This window comes from Ascaphus truei, chromosome 4 (genome assembly GCF_040206685.1).
Source record: "Ascaphus truei isolate aAscTru1 chromosome 4, aAscTru1.hap1, whole genome shotgun sequence".
NCBI classification, from domain to species: Eukaryota; Metazoa; Chordata; class Amphibia; order Anura; family Ascaphidae; genus Ascaphus; species Ascaphus truei.
In genome coordinates, this window is record NC_134486.1 from 323,949,809 (window position 1) to 323,970,810 (window position 21,002).

General features: G+C 39.6%; 1 protein-coding gene across 6 annotated transcripts in view; it reads left to right on the forward strand.

Moving 5' to 3' along the window:
* The first annotated feature begins 2,313 nt into the window (after nucleotides 1-2,313).
* Nucleotides 2,314-21,002, forward strand: part of COL12A1 (collagen type XII alpha 1 chain) — a 165,253-nt gene continuing 146,564 nt past the window's right edge. For 4 of the 6 annotated variants that reach the window (XR_012801168.1, XM_075598005.1, XM_075598006.1 and 1 more), the window contains exons 1-2: nucleotides 19,599-19,766; nucleotides 19,893-20,066. Coding sequence is in view for 1 of the 6 variants with exons in the window: in XM_075598008.1 (XP_075454123.1) it covers nucleotides 6,175-6,247 (73 nt within the window). In the remaining 5 variants the exon portion in view is untranslated. Of the gene's footprint in view, nucleotides 2,568-6,136; nucleotides 6,248-19,598; nucleotides 19,767-19,892; nucleotides 20,067-21,002 lie in introns of those variants that run through there. The other 2 variants (XM_075598008.1, XM_075598004.1) reach the window with 2 other exon arrangements.

Below are 21,002 nucleotides of genomic sequence, written 5' to 3' on the forward strand. Positions count from 1 at the left end.
GGGGTTTATATGATATGTGTGTCTCACATTGCTTATGGGATTATTTCAAGGTGTGTATGTCGGTGTCAAAGATACACATCTGTCTTCCACTATCTACTAATGCATCTATGTACATTTATGTATTTGGTGGTTATCTCTATGATGATGTGGGAGTGCGCATGCGTATAGTAATATGAACACTGTTACATTTGCATGTCCCATAGCATTGGTGGAGACAGGTTTGCATCATCTACCGGCTGTAGGAAACACAGTTAGTGGATATGTCAGATTGATATGGTGTGGTACCCATATGCACTGCCCTATAACAGTATTTTTCAAAAGGAGTTCATAGGCCATCTCTGTAGGGTTTCCTGCAATTTTCAGGTCATTTGAAAATGGTACCACATAGAAAAGAATGCATCTGATCTCAAACACACTATTGGAGAGGGTTGGGGTTCCTTACAATGCATCTGATCTCAGATAAGCTATTAGACAGGTTTGGGGTTCCTTACAATGCATCTGATCTCAGACGGCTATTAGACAGGGTTGGGGTTCCTTACAATGCATCTGATCTCAGACACGCCATTAGAGAGGTTTGGGGTTCCTTACAATGCATCTGATCTCAAACGTGCTATTAGAGAGAGTTGGGGTTCTGCAGAATTTCACTATATAATTATAGGGTTCCTTAAACAAAAAACAAAAAAAAGTTGGAACCGCTGATCTAATACAAAGTATTGTCCAGCAGGGGAGAGTGTTTCTACACAATAGTGGTAACTTGTAGGTGTTTGCAAAAATCAATATTTTGAGGCAATAGAGTTGAATTAACATCGTTTTTGGGTGTCCATTCTTCAAGTGCAATACAATATCTCACTGGCCCATTAGTGTATAGCACTGTAGGGGTTAAGGGAGCAATGTGTAGTGCAGGTTCGATCCGACTGTGAATGGGGTTAAGATAAACTCAGATTCCACTACTGGCAATGTATCCAAAACTGAATGCAGAAACACATAAAAGAAGGGTTTATGTGTGGCAAACCTTTACTTGGGATGCGAATTCCTGTGGGATCTATTATCATAGTTTTATCAACAGACAGTGAGGTCATTTCCATTCAACTGTGTCTATAAATGCCAAATGTTTGTGGTCACAGATTTCTCCTTGCTTTGTAATTATCTAGTGGGACTGGAATGAAGCGTGTGCTTTACAAATGCTCAACAGGCAGGAGAGTGGCTGTCAAGGTGAAGTATTTCCTCAGGTGATTTACACTCTCAGGATTTGTAATGTTTGCTAAACTGTGCTTGGACCCTGCAATTCCAGCCAACCCGTCTGTCAATGACCACGACTTGTTAGAAGTGTATAAGAGTCAATACATCTAATTCGTGCTCTTCTTTTTTTAACCCCTTGAATACTAGTGGGGGCAGAAAAGCATTTTCTTAGGGGTGTTCAGTCTGGCTCTCAATCACTAAATAATATATTCAAGTCAGTCCCCTCTCTCTCCGGGCTTTCATGTGTTAATCAGCTAATTGGGATATTATAATGGTCCTTACACTGTACTTGTGAATTCGATGTGCTGTACGAGTCAATAAGAGTTTCTAATGAGTACAATTGCGCGGAATGCTGCTTGTCTTGTCATTAAACAATGCCTGTTCCCATTTGCACGTAGCCTCAGGGCTGAACCTGGGTATTTCTACTAATTCCCAATGCTTTTTTTTTTTTTTTCTTCCCCTACCTCTGCCATCAAACTAGAAAAGTGGATGTTAGGTTTCTGGGTCGGTGAAAACTCATTGAGAGAACTAGGCTACGACAATCATTGCATCTCCAAACAATTTACTTTTATTGGTTTTACAAATGTTCTCAGCCTTTGCCAAATGAACCTACAAGGCTCAGCAAATGCGTGGAATAGGCAGACAGTTAGTTCATGGAAAACCTTCAAGATGTTTCAAGAGCACCCACTAGGACAGGTTTGCAAACCTCATGGACTTCTTTCTTTTGTACTGCTTGAAACTAATAAAATTTGGAGGCTAAAGTTCTCTCCCCCCACCCTCTCCCATCCCATTGTTCTTCAAGTTTGAGAAATCCCTTTGTGTGACTGCCAGGGAAAACCTAAGAGAACTTCCAGTTTCCTTCCAAGTGTGGCTGCTCTTCTTGGCACTTGAGAAGACACAGAGGACCCCCTGGCACTGGTGCTTGAGCAATAATCATGAAAAAGGAATGTTGAAAAGTATGTGGAACTTTCCAAAAAGTAAGAGCCCCCCCTATTTTTCCTACCCTCCCTCTTTCCACACCACCTCCATCCATCCCTCCATACAGAAGCATTGCATCTATCACCCAGTGGCAGCAGTCCACCTTCCCCTGCTGTTTCGTAAGAGCTTACGAGATCTGGGAACAGCCCTCTTTTAAGGAGCAGATTGAGAAGAGGCGCTTCCCACTTGAAGGAAGACAGTCAATCTGGACGGAACATCATTTTGGAAGCCACCAAGAGGAGACCCTGCGCATCGTTCTGTCTCATATCCCATCGCTGGACCGCAGAGAGGAACCAGGCGAGAGTGCAGGGAATCCTACACACAAAGCCCAGGAGCTACTTGTAAAGCAGGTTCGATTCCCTATCCCGATCTCATATACTGTGTTTTGTAACCCTTGGGGAGGGCTGGTATTATATTTTTAATAAAAGACCTGGAATCATTATGCTGATACCATCCTACAGTATTTTAAAAAAAAATGGGTCATAATTTTTCAACACACCCAAACCCTTTGTTTAAAATATAAATATGGCACCCATTAGTTGGGTGTCCTAAAATGCCTCTTTGAGGGGAAGATCGAATTCTCAGGGTACGAATAATAAAATCTAAACGCTTGCAGCTTTAATCCACATGGTAAAAACCTTTGTCTAGCCTCTTATGTCCTTTTCCTGAGACAGGATCTCTGGTTTCTATCAATAATCATAGCTTAATAATGATAGATGGTTTCTGTTTCTCATAATTTATTATTGTATATTTGAGCTACTTTGCAAGGAGTGTTAACTCCTTCACTGCTAGACTTAATCTGCAGAGTAATTTGATGCTAAGGTATCAGTAATAGTACGTGGGTGCACAGAGGTTAACAGGAAAAATGCAATGTAGCCTCTATTTTCAGTAGTTTGATTAAAACATGTAATCGTCTGTGGCAAAAGAAAAAAAAATGTATACTCATATTATGTCTTCGTGCTGTTGGATAGTGATGAACGTATTTTGCTAGTCTCCCAGGTTTAAAATTACGGGTGCTATATAACAAAGTCTCCCTATTGCAAACTTGGTGCAAAAATCGACAAGACTTACCAAGGACAAATATCTAATTGGAAACAATGGCACTTTTTTATTCCCTTGATTGATTGGGTGTTGCTGCTTTTGTCTCCGTTTTGCAGCTCACATCTATCAGAGAATGGACCAATACGTGTGTGTGTGTGTGAGATAGTGTGAGTGCGTGTGTGTGTATACAGTCAATGTGACTGCGGATAGTTAATAGAGGCAGACCATTGGAACTGGTTTTGGCTTGGGTGACTTTATGCATTGCATTTCAGGCCCCCAGGCAGTGAAGGGGTTAAAAGCATAGCACTCATACGAAAGGTAACGATGGAAAATGTCTGATTTATTATAGGATCAGCTAACTCCGGTTTGTAATAAAGAGCTGACCGTCTGGAATTCTTTATGGATGGGATCATACCCATTATTACACTGCAGCCAGAGGTGCTGCTCTATTGAAATACACAACCACAGCACTTTATTTTAAATGAATACTTTAATCCGATTGCCATGGATGGCCATATGCTTTTTGAGTTGTTTCCTTCTGCTCTTTAAGTGGTCGCACTTCCCCTCAGTTTTCAACACAAAGGAAACGCACATGTGGAGAAATATATTATTCATTTCCTATTCCATAAAATATATTCGATTCACTGTTCAATTCAGATTTGTGGAAAACGTAACATCGATGCATTGCAGCATAAATAGATACAATGCAGTGTTGTGTACTTACTGTTTCACTGTGTCCATACTGTACATCCTTGAGGCTGTTAAACGTTTTCCCATACATACATTCTTGGAAGCGGACTATGGATTCATGGTGTAGTTTGACAAGCTAGTCAGTAGATACACAGTAAAACAAAGAATTCTCATAATAGATTTCCCCCTATAAAGGGGGTTACAAATAGTTATGAAAGTTAAGGAGAGTTCTTGGCAGACGGCAAACTCCATGGTAATCTGTTTTAGTGTTTCAATTTTAACAATCATCTCTTTCTCGGCCCATAGGTGTCGCTGTGAGTCATACAAAATCCATTGTGTTATATTGAACTTGTTATATCTTAACTTCTAAAATGCATCAAAGTACACTAAGCACATTGTAACTAACGCAGCAAACGCGAATATGTCATTGATGCTACAGTAGAACTGAGGAAATACTAATGACAGATGTACTAGTCCTTGTGTGTAGTTTTTTTCTTGATCATTTGGGTTCAGATTTTTCCAAAATCTCTTGTAATTATGCTATGTATCTAATACAAAATGATGCAATGATACCCTTTCTGCTTTTGATGCACTGGATGATGTTACATTTATTTGGGGATTGGTGCAGATATAAAAGCTTTCCAAGTTTGTTCTATTTTTTTTTTGTCATGTTAGCTCATTATTAATTGCCAAAGGGGGTGGGGGGGGGGGGGGAGGGGACTATTGTCTGCCATTTAGTTGCTGGGTTCCTTTTTATATTTCGAATGTTTCCCTTCTTTATTGTTGTTTGTAATTATTGCAAAAATCATTTGATTGTAATATTCTGTCTGTATGTGATGTCTTGTCCCACACGGTGATCGAGGAGTTAAAGGGGCAGGGAACATTTCCAGTGGGAGATATTTTAATTTACCAGAACAGAGTATTGTATTAAGTTGTATTTTCTAATGATCTGCAGTCCAATGATCGCACGGATTTCAATTTAATTGAATAGTAACTACAGGACACATTATCCAGAGCGTATTTCTATTTTACTGTGTGTCAAATGCTACATATGAATGAGCCATGGAGAGGGGGCTATGTTATGCACTGTACTGTAATGTTAATGCTTCTTGCATTCTTTACCTAACATACCCTTATTGTGTCTGGCTGAATGATTAGAAAGGGAAACCTAAACTGTGACCCTTTAAGCCTGTGAGCCATACTTGTGTGTTACTATTGAGGAAACATCTGTGGTTGCAATCAAGGTGGTTTTAATGCCTGGATGACTCCCCTGTGACCATTACATCACAGTTGTTCTTTCCTTGGGGTCCAAAGGGTTCCTTCATAGGAGATTAAGCTTTTCTAAATGGCATGTCAAGAACTGTATTTTTTTTCAATGATAAAGAATGAAAAGTTATTTTTTCACTCATAAAGTACAGGGCTAGACTGAAGCCGGGAATGGTTTATTATATTGGATTTGGAATATTGGGTTTTCTCTGTTTTTGTCTTGTTTTCTTCAATTAGGCAATAGCTTGTCATTTTGTAGGGTTGCCAAAGTGGAATCCCCAAAGCCAAGTGTTCAGTTTCTCAATTGTTACTTTCAGAATTTTTGCCAATATATCTATATTTATACGGTAAATGATGCAAAAGCTTGAATCTAAATGCTGTTTTTAGAGAATGAACATAGTTTGGATACATCCAATGGCCATCCAATATCTTATTGATACCCAGTATGGTAGCTGGGTAAAGAAAACACTGCTAAACTGGAAAAAAAATCACTTCCAAAAAAGGAGCCCTCTGGACTCTCCAGATAGAACAGCTGATGTAATGCCTTCTTGCTCCCACACCCTCATGTTCCAAGGGGGGGGGGGGGGCCGTAATATGCTACATCTGCACCACTAAAATGGATAATTTTTGTGCACGACTACATGACCACAATTCCTGCTACTGGTCACCTGTACATAATTAGCCAGATGGTTAGGTTTGAGTGACTCAGAACAAATTACCACAGGCTCTGCCTCTCTGGAGCTTTGTCATGGTTTGGTGCTGATTCCAAATGCTAGTACTTCCTAGCGGAGAAAGAACAAAGATTAAAAAAAAAAAAAAAAAAAAAAAATATATATATATATATTTTTTTTTTTAAACTTTGTTCTATATATTAATCACTTTCCACTCTGTCCCCTAAGTGTCACCCCTTTTATAATTGCAGATCCATTCATGTTGTAGTGACCTGGGAGAGCCAGAGAAATGAAGATTCGGCTGTGCTCAGCAGTGGCAGCACTTTGTGCAGCCCTGCTCTTATCTTCAATAGAGGCGGAAGGTAATCGATCCATTCTCCATGCTCAGTACATTGTTATACACGGTGATTGGTGGTATAGCACTGTCAAATTCCCCCTTCTACTTCTTTTTCCCACTCCTTTGTGTGTCAGTTCTCTTTGTCCTCTCCTGTCTTGTGCGCATAACACTTTTCCTCCCCCCAGAATCCAGGTCTGTAGAGAGAACCTAAAAGGGAGCTACAGTAGTTGGAAAAAAAATGCCCTCTCCACTCTTCAAGAAGCAAGACTCTGGAAGGGGAAACCTGTGTAGGCATGCAGCTTACAAAAAAAAGCAGGAGCCCTGCAGCTCTGGCACACCCCACCTGTTTGGCACTTGTGCAGTGTGAAATCAGAAACATCCACATTTTAATAAAAAACTATTGTAAAAGTGTGTGTACATGTTCATATTTCTTTTTTGTTTTTTTTTTGTATTGACAAGCTTTTTTTCCCTTGCAATAATGCATTGTGTATTTCTGAAAGGGTGACAGCAGATTTTTATACACTTCCAACTGCTCAAAGCTTTTTTTCTGGACAAACACCAGAAAAATAGTTATGGCATAAATAGCAAAGTCCTACGACTAGACTACTTGGATTGAGGAAAATAAACTTGGGGGACTGAAAGTGTTAAGTATCGTGTCTGTTTGCCTAAATACAAACACAATATAGCACATTGTTTATATATTAAGCATATGTGCAGCCTGATTACCTAGTGCATTCGGAGGAGTTTTATTACATGCTATTTTCACTGCTAATTTCCCATAAAGTGATAGTTAAATTACAGGGTGTGTGTCATGTTAATGTTTAAGAGGGTTGGTAATATGTTCCTATAATATATGAAATATTGCTTTATTGAGAGTCTACGCTTAATTTTTCTTCAACTACACTAGGAAGGTGTGCTCTGCCAAGAGGTGTGATTGAAGAACTTTTAACATTTCTAGGGTTACTAACTAAAACTGTGTACAGCAAATAAAAATATCACTTGTAAGCACATTCACATGTCTCAGACTAAGTAAACTATACCTGTCAAACCAGGCGGTGCTAAAGGAAATAAACCACAATAGCTTTTATGCGGTGATACAGATTAATCAACAATACCTATCTGACTGTGGATCTTCCAGTGACGCATCTGTAAGTGCATTACTGTATATCACATTTTATGTCCACTCAGACACAGTGTCTTCACAACAAGCAATCATATGTGATATGATTCACTGTGCACTTTTAGTTAAGGGAACATTATTTCTTTACCTTATTTGACCTGCTGAGTCATAGAGCACCATCTACTTTCTCTTACATGTGTAGTTCAAGGTCCCCTACAGATTTCTGTTGAACATTGTACCCTATTAGATGACACCACATGACTCTGAACTTGGGTCTATTGTTAAACGTGTTGCTTCTCTATCTACAATTTAACTATTCTAACTATTTGGTCAGGTCAGGAGAACAGTGAAAAGAAGGCTACCTTCTTGGCATCTCAGATAGGACCTCTCTATCTGTTTCCTGAGTGCCTGTGTAGATAAAGCTGCTACAGTGTCAGCCTTCAGTATTTATAAGTTGGTGGGAGAAAAATAATGCAAATGTAACCTTACACTATGATAATTCATATATAGCTGTAAAGCCCAAGTCTTCAGAGTTAACTGCTGCCCAATTTTTGGATCAGCTGTGTCTGCCTTTGCATAAATGAATGAAAAACGCAATCCAAAAATATACTATTTTATCCAACCTTTGTTTTTTTTCTTTATTTCCAGTGTTTTAACACTATTCGTATAATAATCTAATAAAATAAGGCCACAAAGCATATTCATAACGTCACTCTGGGGTTTTGATTATGAAAGCTGCCATTTGAAATGCACACTCCATAACTTAAATTCACATTGAAATTAGTACAGCAAAGGGAAGCATTAAAGAGATGCTGTAAAATAATAATTTAAATTGTAGCTTTCTAAATATATAGTACTTCATATTTGGATTTTCTTAATCGTGTCTAAGAAACTTATTCTTTAAAGTAGGAACATAGACTTTAGTAGTTTCAATGAATGGATACAAATAGTTAGAGAACATTGCTTCTGCCTCTGATCTTCTTGAAACATACCTTAAAAAATGGAAAATAATTGAAATGTTGGGTATTTTGTTTTGTGCGTTATGAAATGGACACTGACGCATGCAAATAATTGTGTGTTTCTACCATGTTTTTTTTGCTATTTGATTAGTGGTGCCACAAATGTGTCAGAAGGTATTTTCAGAAACAAGTTCCTACTGTGGAAATTCCGCCGGACATGCTGTACCACAACATTCATATGTTCTTGAACAGGCTTAAAGATTTTCCAAATGCTAAAGGTTTTTCCCCACAGTTAGATTTTTCTTGGAAACCGGTCTTTTGGAGTTAACAAGTTGGGCTGCTACTGTTCTCCAGCAGTTAAAGCCTAAGTCTTCTGCAGCATCAGGTCAAATTACTGCCCAGGTTGGTGACACCTCTTTACCATGTACTGACACCTTATTGAAGCATGCTCAGGCCAGTTGTGTCTGACTTTGCATTAAATTTGTCCTGAGCAATTGCTTCCGAAATAGTATTTTATAATGATATTCCTTAAACGTATATATTTATATACCAGCTATCTGTGGATTGTATGACATATACGTATGACAGCTTTTGTATGTATTTTAGATGACATAATTCTACAGAGGTCTCTAATAATTTAACAGAGTAGAAGCCTAATTACAACTACACATGCGGTTAATCTAATTCCAGTGCATGTGTATCATACATTCAAATGTTTATTTCTAGCTATTCTTTTTTTAACGATCTAAATATTAACAGCTCTAATGTTAAAAAGTTTTAAAAACATTCAGTAAACATAAAATAATTCTTGCTTGTCCCTATAGTCATGTATAATGTATGAATTAAACTAATTAATACAAGTACTGTATGTTTCAGATCTTAAGGTCTCTGTGCTCTATAGAAAATGAATACTATTACTCTTGTGTATCTGAAAACAATGGAAGTCTAGTAAGATTTCTGCTTATATAGACATTGTACTCAAGTTTCTTGAATAGCTGAGCCAATTCACCAGTGATATTATCTACTAAATCACTCAAAAGCACATACTGTTGGCATCCTGAAAATATATGAATTACAATATAAAAATAGTAGAGAATGCAAAGTATTTTTTTTTACTTCCATTTTTAATATATGTATGTTATCTCAAATATGGAGATATAAACAAAACTTATGCCATTGTTTCAACTGTTATGGTTACCTTGGACTGCAAGTACGTGGACTTGCTTGTATAAAATAAAGAGTGATCTAGGTAAGTTAGCAAAATGGTCAAGTGTGTAGCCATTACAGTTCAGGAAGTTCAAAATCCAAAACTGGCCAAAAATATGCATAGTATACATGAATATTGCCATGGTACTTCATTAAGGAAAACATCTTTGATTATATTGTATCTAGGCATGTAGAACTATATGTTTAATATAACTTGGCAAAAAATGGTATCAGCAAGATACTGTACAGTATGTACCATACACGTAGTTCTTCAGACCACCTCTAGGGTACTTTATTTTATCCTGGTGACTACTTCTCCAGGGGCACATAAGGGAAGAAGTAAAACTTCATTGTGCATTGTTTGCATAAAAATGAAAGGACATTTTTTCATTAGGGATCAGTAAATTTTTTAGATGCAATCAATTTGTTCTCAAATAATGGGAGAGGTGGCCAGTTTGAAAAAAAAATCTAGATATTTTCTAGATTTAGAGAATATTACATTGGCTTTGAAGAGAAGCCGTTTTAGAGGAAGACAATGAGAGTGTTAAAAGCTAGAAGATGATAGAATAAACAAATAACAGAAAAGGATAAAGGGCACAGATGTGGGTTACATGCAAATATGCTTAAGGTCAGTGCATGAAACTCTTATGACAGAAATCAAAGAGAGTTTTCATCTGCTACCACTTCCTATGACTAAAATGATCTATGATTTAAGGAGTCTTAGATGTCCAGAATGTCCAAGCATTGGTATAACTTGTACATTAATCTGTTTCATTTGACAAACAATGTAAAAAGGAGCTACCCCGACACTTTCATAATTGAGGCTGACCACCGTGCACTGAGAATGACCTTGATTTGAAAAAAAAAGAGAGTCATAAAGAGAGAATATCATTATAAAATAAGACACAAAAAGTCTGTGTGTAATCAAATCGGTACATGGAGGCTTTTGTCCATTTTGGAAAGCTCAAACAAATCAAGTTTCATGTACATTGCATGATGCCATGAAATAATGTACATGCACATGATTTCCTTTTGCACTGTCCAATCATTTTTGTCATTGGCTCTTCTGATTTTTATTATCTGCAGCTATATGTGGGTTAATGTGCCCTTTCCAGTGTTTGCTCGCAGTATTCTAAACAAATGTGCATCAACATTCTCTGATTTTGTCTTTTCATCATTAACACCAGTGTCTTGTGAAAAATCCATACATGCATTTTGGCACCAAAATGCTGTTTCTAGTATGGAGTTTGTGTGTACCTGCTGCAAAAAATAGCATTCATTCATACTAGAATACTAGGCCTGTGCTGTAGTGTATAGTACGTTTGTGTCTAGTCTTGTGAGGGGATGTACTCTGTATACCTTTCAAACCAGATCCAGTAAATTAATCACATCATCATTTTACTAAGGCTCACTTCTGAATTACAAATGATTTTTTATGTAGTTTATGTGATTTTCTAATAGATTAGGCGAATCATGTGCTTCTATTTGACAATGATATTAAAATGTATTTACTTTAATTTATTTTTAAATATATTTTACTAGTATTGTAATACACTAGGTTGCAAGCTAGAATTTGAACATTTCCACATGAATGCAACTAATAAAGATTTTCTTTTTAACAAAACCCATTTGGGACATTTTTTTTTACAGCTAAGTGAGCTTAATGCCCCATAATGTATAATGAATGTTGGTAATTGTAACAGTATATTGTAAATGCTGCATCCCAATGAGCATGATAAAATACTCACCATGTGCCTCAGCCTGACTGTTAGCACGTGAATGGTGCATTATTGGTGAAAACAATTAGCTGGCACTATTATGGAAAGGTTATAGCACATAGAATTTTGGTAGTCTGTACATAGTGCCGACTGCGGTTGTGCTTAATATAAAGTATGTGATTGTAAGCAGGTTGTTGTATTTTGGCATGATCTGCGCTCAGCATGTATAAGATGTCCTTTTAATTGTCATGTGAAATGTTTGTACACCTGGTGATTTTCCTGTATTCGAATGTGTTTTCTAATGTGCTTGATTTTGCCGGTCATTCCTGAATGATTTAGCAAGTCAAGATGTAAATGTTTTGTCCAATGAAACATGTATTATTGTGAATGTTTTGTCATTTTTGTCCGCTTCCATGGAATTTTTTCCAACAACATTCCGTCATGAAGTTGGAAATAAATTGACGCAAATCCTTGCTTTGTAAGCTTTGCTTTATGTTATTTTGTATTCTGCATCAGCTTTGGCATTTTGTACTAGCTCAATGTACCCATTTATATATATACTTTTAAAATACATCCTTTTTCACCAATTTGTTTCAGTGGATCCACCGACAGATTTAGATTTCGAAATAGTAAATGAGAATACTGTTCGAATGTCATGGAGAAGGCCAGCTGAAAGGATAAAGGGGTTTAAGATTACTGTGGTCCCTACAATTGGTAAGATATAACTCTAAATTCAGTACTGTTTTTTTTCTCCACCAATTGACTTTTAAGCAGCATTGCAAGTTTAGATTACATTAAAATAATCTATTTAGTTTTTTTAGAATGTGTTTTATTGCTTTGTCAGTAATAATGATCCTGGACAAACGGCTGCTGCCAATCCTTTATGCATGCCAGTCTTTCTAAAGCCCTCTGTCTGGGAAATACGCGGCACTGAAGGCCTCACTCTCCTTCCATGAGCCTGAATTTCACTTGACCAGGGAGGCGTTAGCTTCCCCTCTTCCCTTGTACCATTACCCACACAGAACAAACAAATAATGACAGAAACGGTCTGGAGGTATAAAGGCAGCGGCTTTGTTTATTTACACCTGGGGATATCGTAACTGCTAGTCCCTGCCCGAATGCTCGGTAATGGGTTAATTAAAATGTCCACTGGCCTAGGGCCGGTGTCATGAGAGGGGTCCCAGAAGTACGTCCCGGGTGACTTGCCCCTCGCTTCACCCCCAGCTTTTACAGCTCCGAGCCCCTTCTGGCAAGGACAAGCACCTACCCTCGCAACTGCCGCCACCAACGGGACTATTTAACCCCTTAAATTAGGCCCGTACCGCCAGACTCGCACTGAACCCCCCCCCACCCCCCGAACCCTCATGCTATGCAAACAGGGCTCCTAAACCACTCCCTAAATTCCTCTAGCAATCCTCGGCTGTCCCTTTATCCGGTATCCTGATGGCCATGGCGCCCTTGCCTCTACGGAAGCCAGTGTTTCTGCCCTCCGGTCAGTTCGCTGTCCCGTACCCCTAGCATCTCTCTTGAAGCATATCCTCTCGGTATGCTGGCCTCCGCAAACGGCGCAGACGTGCTGGAAACGACAGTTGTCGTATCCGCATTTAGACTCATTGAAAGCCCAGCACGTGCCTGTCCGCTTGCCACTGTGTGCCGCCCCCCTGACATGCGTGCTTGAAAGTCACGCTCCCCTACATCCCCGGTATCGCTCGCCCCGCGATTGGGTGTCGCCCCTCCCCCGAGATTTGTTCTAGATATAAATCTACATCCTTTGAGTTCCACAAAACCACTCCCTTATTGGCTCCATGCTCTGTCTAAACTCCACATCGTAGGCCCACCACCTCATGCCCCGTGTTTCTGGAACGCCTTCCTAATTGTGTCCTGATACTTGAAGAGTGCCGAGCATAACTGCGGTTCTTTCTCCCCCACAACACCTGCCAAGATCCCAAAGGCCTGAGACCAATTTTGAAATGTGCGTGGAAACAACCTCTTCTCCACGTCCTCTTTTTTAGCCTCCCCTTTCTTATTGGATTTAGCCCCAGCCTCCTTGTAGCCCGGGAGTAATGACAGTAACTGTACGTATTCCCCGACCCAGATCTTATCTTTTACTTCTTTTGCCAAATGTGCGCCTAATGACCGGGAAATGGTCGTGCATGAATCCCCATATGCTACGTCCGGCAGCCTTCTAATCTCTGCTGCGCCCGTGCCTGCCTCCTGACTTGTGCTTGCAGGCGCGGCTGTACCCACGCTCTGGACTTCGATCTGAACTGGGAAAGCGGGAAGAGGTGCGGCTGAACCCGCGCTCAGTCCCCCCTCTGGCGTGGGCCCTTCAGGCCGTGTCGTTGTTACGCTAGCCGCAGCACCTGCGCGGACGATGCTGTACTTAATGCTACTGCTCACTCGTCTAATACCTCTGACATGCCCAGTGATCCGGAGTTGACCCCCCACTCGCCCCCATTGCTGGCACCCCTTGATTCTCGCCTGGCTTCCCTGTGACCGCCATGTGGATGGTGGATAATAGCGCCGACACTGGCAGTAAAGCCAACTGAACACCCTTAACTACTGCACTTATCATCCTTGCCTCAACCTCGCCCGCCGCCCCCGCTTCAGAAACCTGGGGTACCGGAGAACTGGCAATGCCTGACTGGTTAGTGCCCCCCTTCCTTATGCTTGCGGTTCTCTGGCGCGTACCCCTTGATCTCCTTGTCCCCTGGCTTTTAGCTGCCTATGCAAGCTATGCAAGGTGCTGAGTGAAGGGACGCGAGAGGTAAATCCAAGAAAAAAAGTATGGTGTGTAATTTCAACATCTATTTAGTTCTATTTGAATAGGATAGAGATGTTATTTATGTTCACGTGGAACTTAAATAGGAATAGAGATTCGGTTTTGCTCTCTTTTTCTGTCAGGAAGCAGGTAAAAAGTTCAATTTGTTGGAGCTGCTAATTGTACACATACAGTATTATAAATTAAAAGGTGGATAGGAAAAGAGGGGTATTTAGTAAGTAGCTGTGTTAGCTCGGCAGTCATTCAGGGTGCTTTTTTAAAATAAGGGCTCTGTGTTACTACAACAAGAAGAGGTACCAAATAGCAATGCTCACATGTGGTACTGTGACTGGCTGATTATCATAAACTGCTAGTAATCGATTTGTTTTCTTTCAGAGCGGTTGCAGGTTAGTTTGAATGAGTTCAGTGTAACATAATACAGAATACTTTGCAGATGGAGAATGCACAATGAGTGGGTGACTCTGTTTTAAATTAATAGATTTCTGAAGTATGCTTCATTGTAATGCTTTACAGATGGACCAACGAAAGAACTGGATCTTCCAGCTTCATCGACCCAAACTGTGTTAACTGAACTTGTACCAGATGTGGAATATGTTGTAACAATAATTTCCTATGATGAATTAGAGGAAAGTTTACCTGTATTTGGCCAACTTACAAGTAAGTACTCAACAAAGATTAATCATCATTTATATAAAAACAAACTCTATTTGACAAGTACAGACAAGCTCTTTTTAGTAACACTTTCACAGATAGTGCTATACAAACAGTGTATGCAGTGTATATCCTTGTTATTGTTTACATTTGATTTCATTAATGAGCCATGTAATGTTTAGAAAGAGTTTAATTAACATTGCTTGCATAGTGTTGTCAAGCAAAAATGCCTGCTTTGCCATATCTGTGCCTGAGATAGGAGAAACCCACTCAGCCTTTATAATCACTGTAATCAAACACCAATGGTTAGGGATAAGGTAGCATAGCTTTAGGTGTCCTATCTGTTAATAGAAGATTAACATTCATTTATCGCCACACAAGGGGCTATTTGTCTGGCCATTTACATCAATCAGCGGTGTCTGTGGCACTAGTGACCCCCTGTACTAAGATAGCTCAATTAATTGCAAGCTTGGATTCATATTGTGCAGTATGTGGGTTGGTTCAGCACTGTGGTATTATTAAGTGGGTTTTACATGTGAGCTGTACCTTGTGCTGTGCATCCAAACACACAAATAATATCAGGTGATTGTCTAATTTAATTGGAAGATCAATACTAAAGAAACAACTATTTAATTCATACAAGCAACAGTTAAAACATGAGTACCTTTTGTGACAAGGTAACAATCTAAGGCCGCGTCCATGGATAGTGCTTGCGGGCGGAGGCGCGCTGAGGCGCGCTTACGCTCGGCACTGAGCCCCTACAGCCGCAATGAGAGCGGCTTTAGTAGGGGCTCGCCTACGCTTCCGCAAGCGCGCGGAAGCGTAGGTCTTAGGAAAATTTAACATTTTCGCGCTTGCTGGAGCGCAGGACCGGTCACGTGAGCGGTTCGCCCAATGAGGGCAAACCAGCTCCGTGATGTCACTGGCCCGTCCGCCGACACGCCCCCGACACCCCCCCGGGCGGCGCACTGTCTAAGGCCAGGGAAAGCACCGCTTTCCCTCAGCCTCAGCACGCCTCCGCCCGCAAGCAGTATCCATGGACCCAGCCTAAGGTTGGTGGGATCTTTCAAGCAGCAGAGAAGGACTTATTAGTACTATATATACTCCCCTTATTTGTTTTTCAGAATTTGGTTAATGAAATGACATGGCATATGAAAAAGTTTGTTTGAACTGTGGAAAGTAACTTAGAACTTATGCTTCAGTGAACTATCTTAAAAAAAAAATAAATAAAAAAAGACCGTTTATCCTGGTACTATTGAAACTGATCTAAATATTAAACTGAGCTAAATATTACAGTATGTGCATATAATAGAAATGGTCAAATTATCAGTTTATTTTCAAATCACATCCGTACAGAAGGGGAGACAAATTGAGACAAGCTGCAAATTAATTTGAACAAATTATAGCTACAACATCCATAGTACAAATAGATAAATCTTACCATAAGTATTTAAAAATAATTTTAACCTGTTTTGGATTTTTATATGTGAAATTGCATGTGTGCAAATTCTCAAATGTGTGAATGCTATAATGCTGGACTTTGCTCATATTCTTAGTTACACAAAGGACCTCAAAGACAGGTATACAGTTAGGGCAGCCGGCAGCTTTCCTGGGGATCAGTACTAGAGTCTCCACCGGGGCTCCAGGTTGAATGGGTGGGAGGTTTCCCCTCCCCCTTACCCCCTGTTGGCGGCCCTGCAATACCCCCCTTCTCCCTCACATACTCCCCACCTCTCTCTATCTTCCCCCCTTCTCTCTCTTCACCCCCTCTCTCGCTAATGCTTCCTCGTTCCCCTCTCTATCTTCCCCATCTCTCTCTCAGTCCCCTTTCACTCACTCCATTCTCTCTCCCCTCCCCCTCTCTCTCTCTCGTCGCCCTCTGCCCTCTCTCTATAACTCTCCACGTCTCCACTCTCTCACTCTAACTCTCCACGAGGGGGGGGGGCGCGCGCTGGGGGGGATATCTCCTACACACACTCTCCCCTCTTTCTGACTCTATCACTCTCCGCTGACTCCGCACTCCATCTCTCTCACTTCCCATCTCTCTCTCACTCTTCCCTCTCTCACTCCTTCTCCCACTTCCTCACTACCCCCTCTCGCTTACCCCAACTCTCTCACCTCCCCCTTTCTCACTCTCCCCACTCACACTTCTATCTCTCCTCCCTCCTCCCTCTGCCAGACTGTTACTTCCTCTCCCTCCCTTCTCCTCACTTCCCTCTTCCTCCCTTCTCCTCACCCTCCTTCTCTCTCCTGCCCTACCTGTGGAACGAGGGCTGGTGGGCTGCCCGGTCTCTACCTGATGCAATAGGGGTACCCAACCAGGTGGCTGATACCGGACGTTTGGCCCGACTGCCGCCGGATCCTGCGCTCCCAGCCTGGTGGAGCGCCTGCAAAAAGTAGTCCGTCTCATAGAGTTACAAATAAAGCAAGGTTATATTATGCAGTATAGTTCTCTTTCCTGGTGCTATCTAATGGTTAAAGCCCAATACCTCGCCTAATGTACGAATACATGTATAACACGTGAATCTGTACAAAACAACGTACCCCTGGCGTAAAACGTAATGACTTCCTTTTCATGGTTTTCAATGCATACAATAGGTCATCATTCGAAAAGTCTAATTGTCCCTCTTTAAACTGCATTGATCTTCTTAATTCTTTAAATTACAATTGAACCACAATGTTGCATCTTGCAATGAAGTAAAATGTGCTACATAGTTAGAGATGGAAATAGAACTGGAATAATGAGAGTTAAGACTTCTTCTAACTAATGTTCCATGAAGGTGTGAAGGAATGATAATCGTCATACTATAAGCTTATATGGATGAAATGTGTACACAGAATATATATTTCCTTTATCACTGGAAAACTAATCTGAATGGTACAGGTAGCAACCATATATATTTTACAACACATGAAAGAGATTGGATAGTTGTTAAAATACATTTTAAAGGCAAATTGTATTTTATACTTGATTTTTTTTGGACATGTGTAGCACAGAAATAGATTAAAGAAAGAAAAATAATAATCATTGATGACATTGAGATGACATTGACTGTAAAGAGTTAATCAACAAAGTAATCAACAACAACCTAGCTGTGCTCAAGTATTAGCTGCTTTCTCACAATAAGGACCACATGATTATATACATTCAAGTGCACTTTTATTGTTGTAGTGAAGCTGTAAGGTAGGAAGCATATACGCTGATGTATTCAACATATTAGCACATGCAAATGATTTGTAAATGTATTCTCTAAAATCAAAATAAAAGGTACTTGATCATAGCTTCTGTTTTTAAGTTCAAACAGGAGGTCGATTGACACCAGTGGAACAAAAACCTGGGAGACTTGACTTACCAAGTATGTATATGCAATTTTCAGTAAATGCTATGAGAATATATCTCCTAACAACTGTGACTGAGAATGTGATTAAGCCACAGGGGACTGCATATATATTTTTTTAAATAAAGGACTTCTCATTGTTTTATAGCCTAATATATCCTAAACCTTTCTATTTATCAGCTATTGGTCCTATTGAAATAAAGAACAATTTCACTGTAGCAAATAGTTTGCTGCTATAAAAGTGCCCAAGTGTTTGATAAACTTGGATCCTGGTGACTTCATAAATTAAAAGACCATTATGAAGCTGAAAGTGATTCCTTATGCTCTTACAAAGTGCAGAGATGTGCATTTTTTTCTTTCCAAATATTTGAAGACTTGAAAAAGGAGACATAAAAGGCAACAGATGAAGAAAATATTTGCATTTAGAATCTTAACAAATACTGATATTATTACTTGCATGGTCATTAAAAAGAAACACACACACACACACACACACACACACACACACACACACACACACACACACACACACACACACACACACACACACACACACACACACACACACACACACACACACACACACACACATAACATTAGTGATATATTTGAAGTCCAAGTACTTTTTATTATTTAACTAAACGTACAGTATTTAAATATATTCAGAATTGTGGTTTGTATTTAATAACAATTACACACAACCCTTAGTCAATAGCTCAGTCCCTGTATTCTAGAGAGTTCCTTTGCATTCCCATTGGAAGAAATCAATAAATAGACTAAGAATAATAATAATAAAAAATATTATTTGTAAGAACAGGAAAAATGGTACGCAATGTGTTAGTTGTAGTTTAGGGGTCTATGATGGATATTCCCTAAGCTTGCATACCGGGTCCTACCTTATCGGATAATTAAGTTAATGGCAGTTATCTGGGGATCTCTGCGATACCTCGTATTGAATCTTAGAGAATCCCTGTTTGTGTATCACAGTAAAAAGTGTGCAATTCCGGGGCACAAACACTGCACTAGAAGTGTCAATGAAAATTCTATGAAAGAAAAGGACTTTTTTTTGATACATGTGGTGCAACTTTTTTTGCTTCAGACTTGCTTCACCTCTGCCTTGATACACAGATCGTTGTTGTGAAGCTGTTATTTTCTGTTTTCCATTGGCTCTGTAATAATGTAATTTATTTCATTTTTAAGGATGCTCCATTAGGTGCAGTTGCCGATGTAGTATTTCTTGTGGATGGCTCTTGGAGTGTGGGGAGCAAACAACTTCAAATATATTTTGGACTTCATGGTTTCTCTTGTATCAGCTTTTGACATTGGAGAGATAAGACAAGGGTTGGGGTTGTTCAGTACAGCACTGACACAAGGACTGAGTTAATCTGAACAGATACTTTGCAAAGGCCGATCTCATATCAGCAATTAAAAGAATACCTACAAAGGAGGCAATACAATGACAGGTATGATATTATATTTTTTATGGAAAGGACATGTTGCATTAAATACTCTGATTCTAAAAACATTTTGAGGTTGATGTATCAAAGCCAAATTTGGAGCAGAATTAACAGAAACGGCATCACTTTCATCCTTTGACTCTTTTCAGGAGAGCTATTGATTACCTGAATTAAGAATTCTTTTGTGGAATCTACCGGCTCAAGAAAAGGATTCCCAGAATAGCAATCATTATTACTGATGGAAAATCCCAAGACGAAGTGGAAATCCCCGCAAGGGAGCTCCGTAATCTGGGAGTGGAAGTTTTCTCACTAGGTAAGCCACAGAAAAAAACATTCATTTAACCGAACAGACTCCTGCTGATTTGAACACATGGAATTGTGTGAAAGTTCATGTCCACTTAATGTTTTGCCATGTTCAACCCTTGTTTTTGTCTTTCAGGAATAAAAGCAGCAGATGCAAAAGAACTGAAACAGATAGCTTCTCTCCCTTCTTTGCAACATATTTACAATGTTGCTAACTTTGATGCCATTGTGGATGTGCAGAATGAAATAATTACTCAAGTTTGCTCAGGGGTCGATGAACAACTAAGTGAGCTTGTTAGTGGGGAAGAAGGTGAGCACTGTTTATGAATCTGAATTACTTCTTATATAGATCAAGGGGAACTATAAAGGCACCGTACTTCTGAATCCCAAAGATACTAAACTGTTATTCGATAGCTGCAGCAGGGAGACAAAGACATACTGTATGGAGCAAGTCTTGGACACAGATGTCTTGTTTTGTCACATAGCCACAACCTAGTACTACTCCTGCAGATGTTACCCATTAATGCTAGAGACCAGCCATGTGTGACTTTGTAATGCGTGCAAGCCATTCTGACCCTGAAGTTGTTAGTATCACTATTATATTCCCCTCATCAACAGATGACAGAAACAATTCCAGGAATGTTGTGCTATGTTGACAAGAGTTTGGGTGACCGTTGATCTTGTTAGCCTCCCTAATGTGCACCATATGCATCTCTCCCAAATCATCTTTTAATAAAAACAACTTTCGGTTTAAGGATCTGTTAGATGGTCTGTCAATCAGAGTTAATGGCATATTCAAGTGAGTGGGCCACTACGTATCATGGATAAGCACCACTTAGCAAATATGGGCCATAGTCGAAGTCATCAAAAACACATGTCAAACAATGTATGTACTGAATTATTTCCCAACAAGGTTATTAAAGGAAGTTTGTTTTATATTATATGAGTGAATTACCCATACCGATAGATTAAGAAAGTTCTTTAAAAAAGAATGCGCGTAGTGCTCAAGTCCCTAAATCACGATAGTAGATAAGTACTCGGTAGACATTGAAGTAAATGCCATTACTGTATAATAATAAGCTACGTATCTTTTTATTCTGAATATGACTCATATTATCTCTAAGCACACATGGGTGCAGCTAGTCAAAATTAACTTCTCACAAACAAATTCATGTTTTTAACTTTTAAATGTACTTTAGACACAAAAGACAGGGAAGATGAAAAAGACCAGTATAGTAGATGGTTC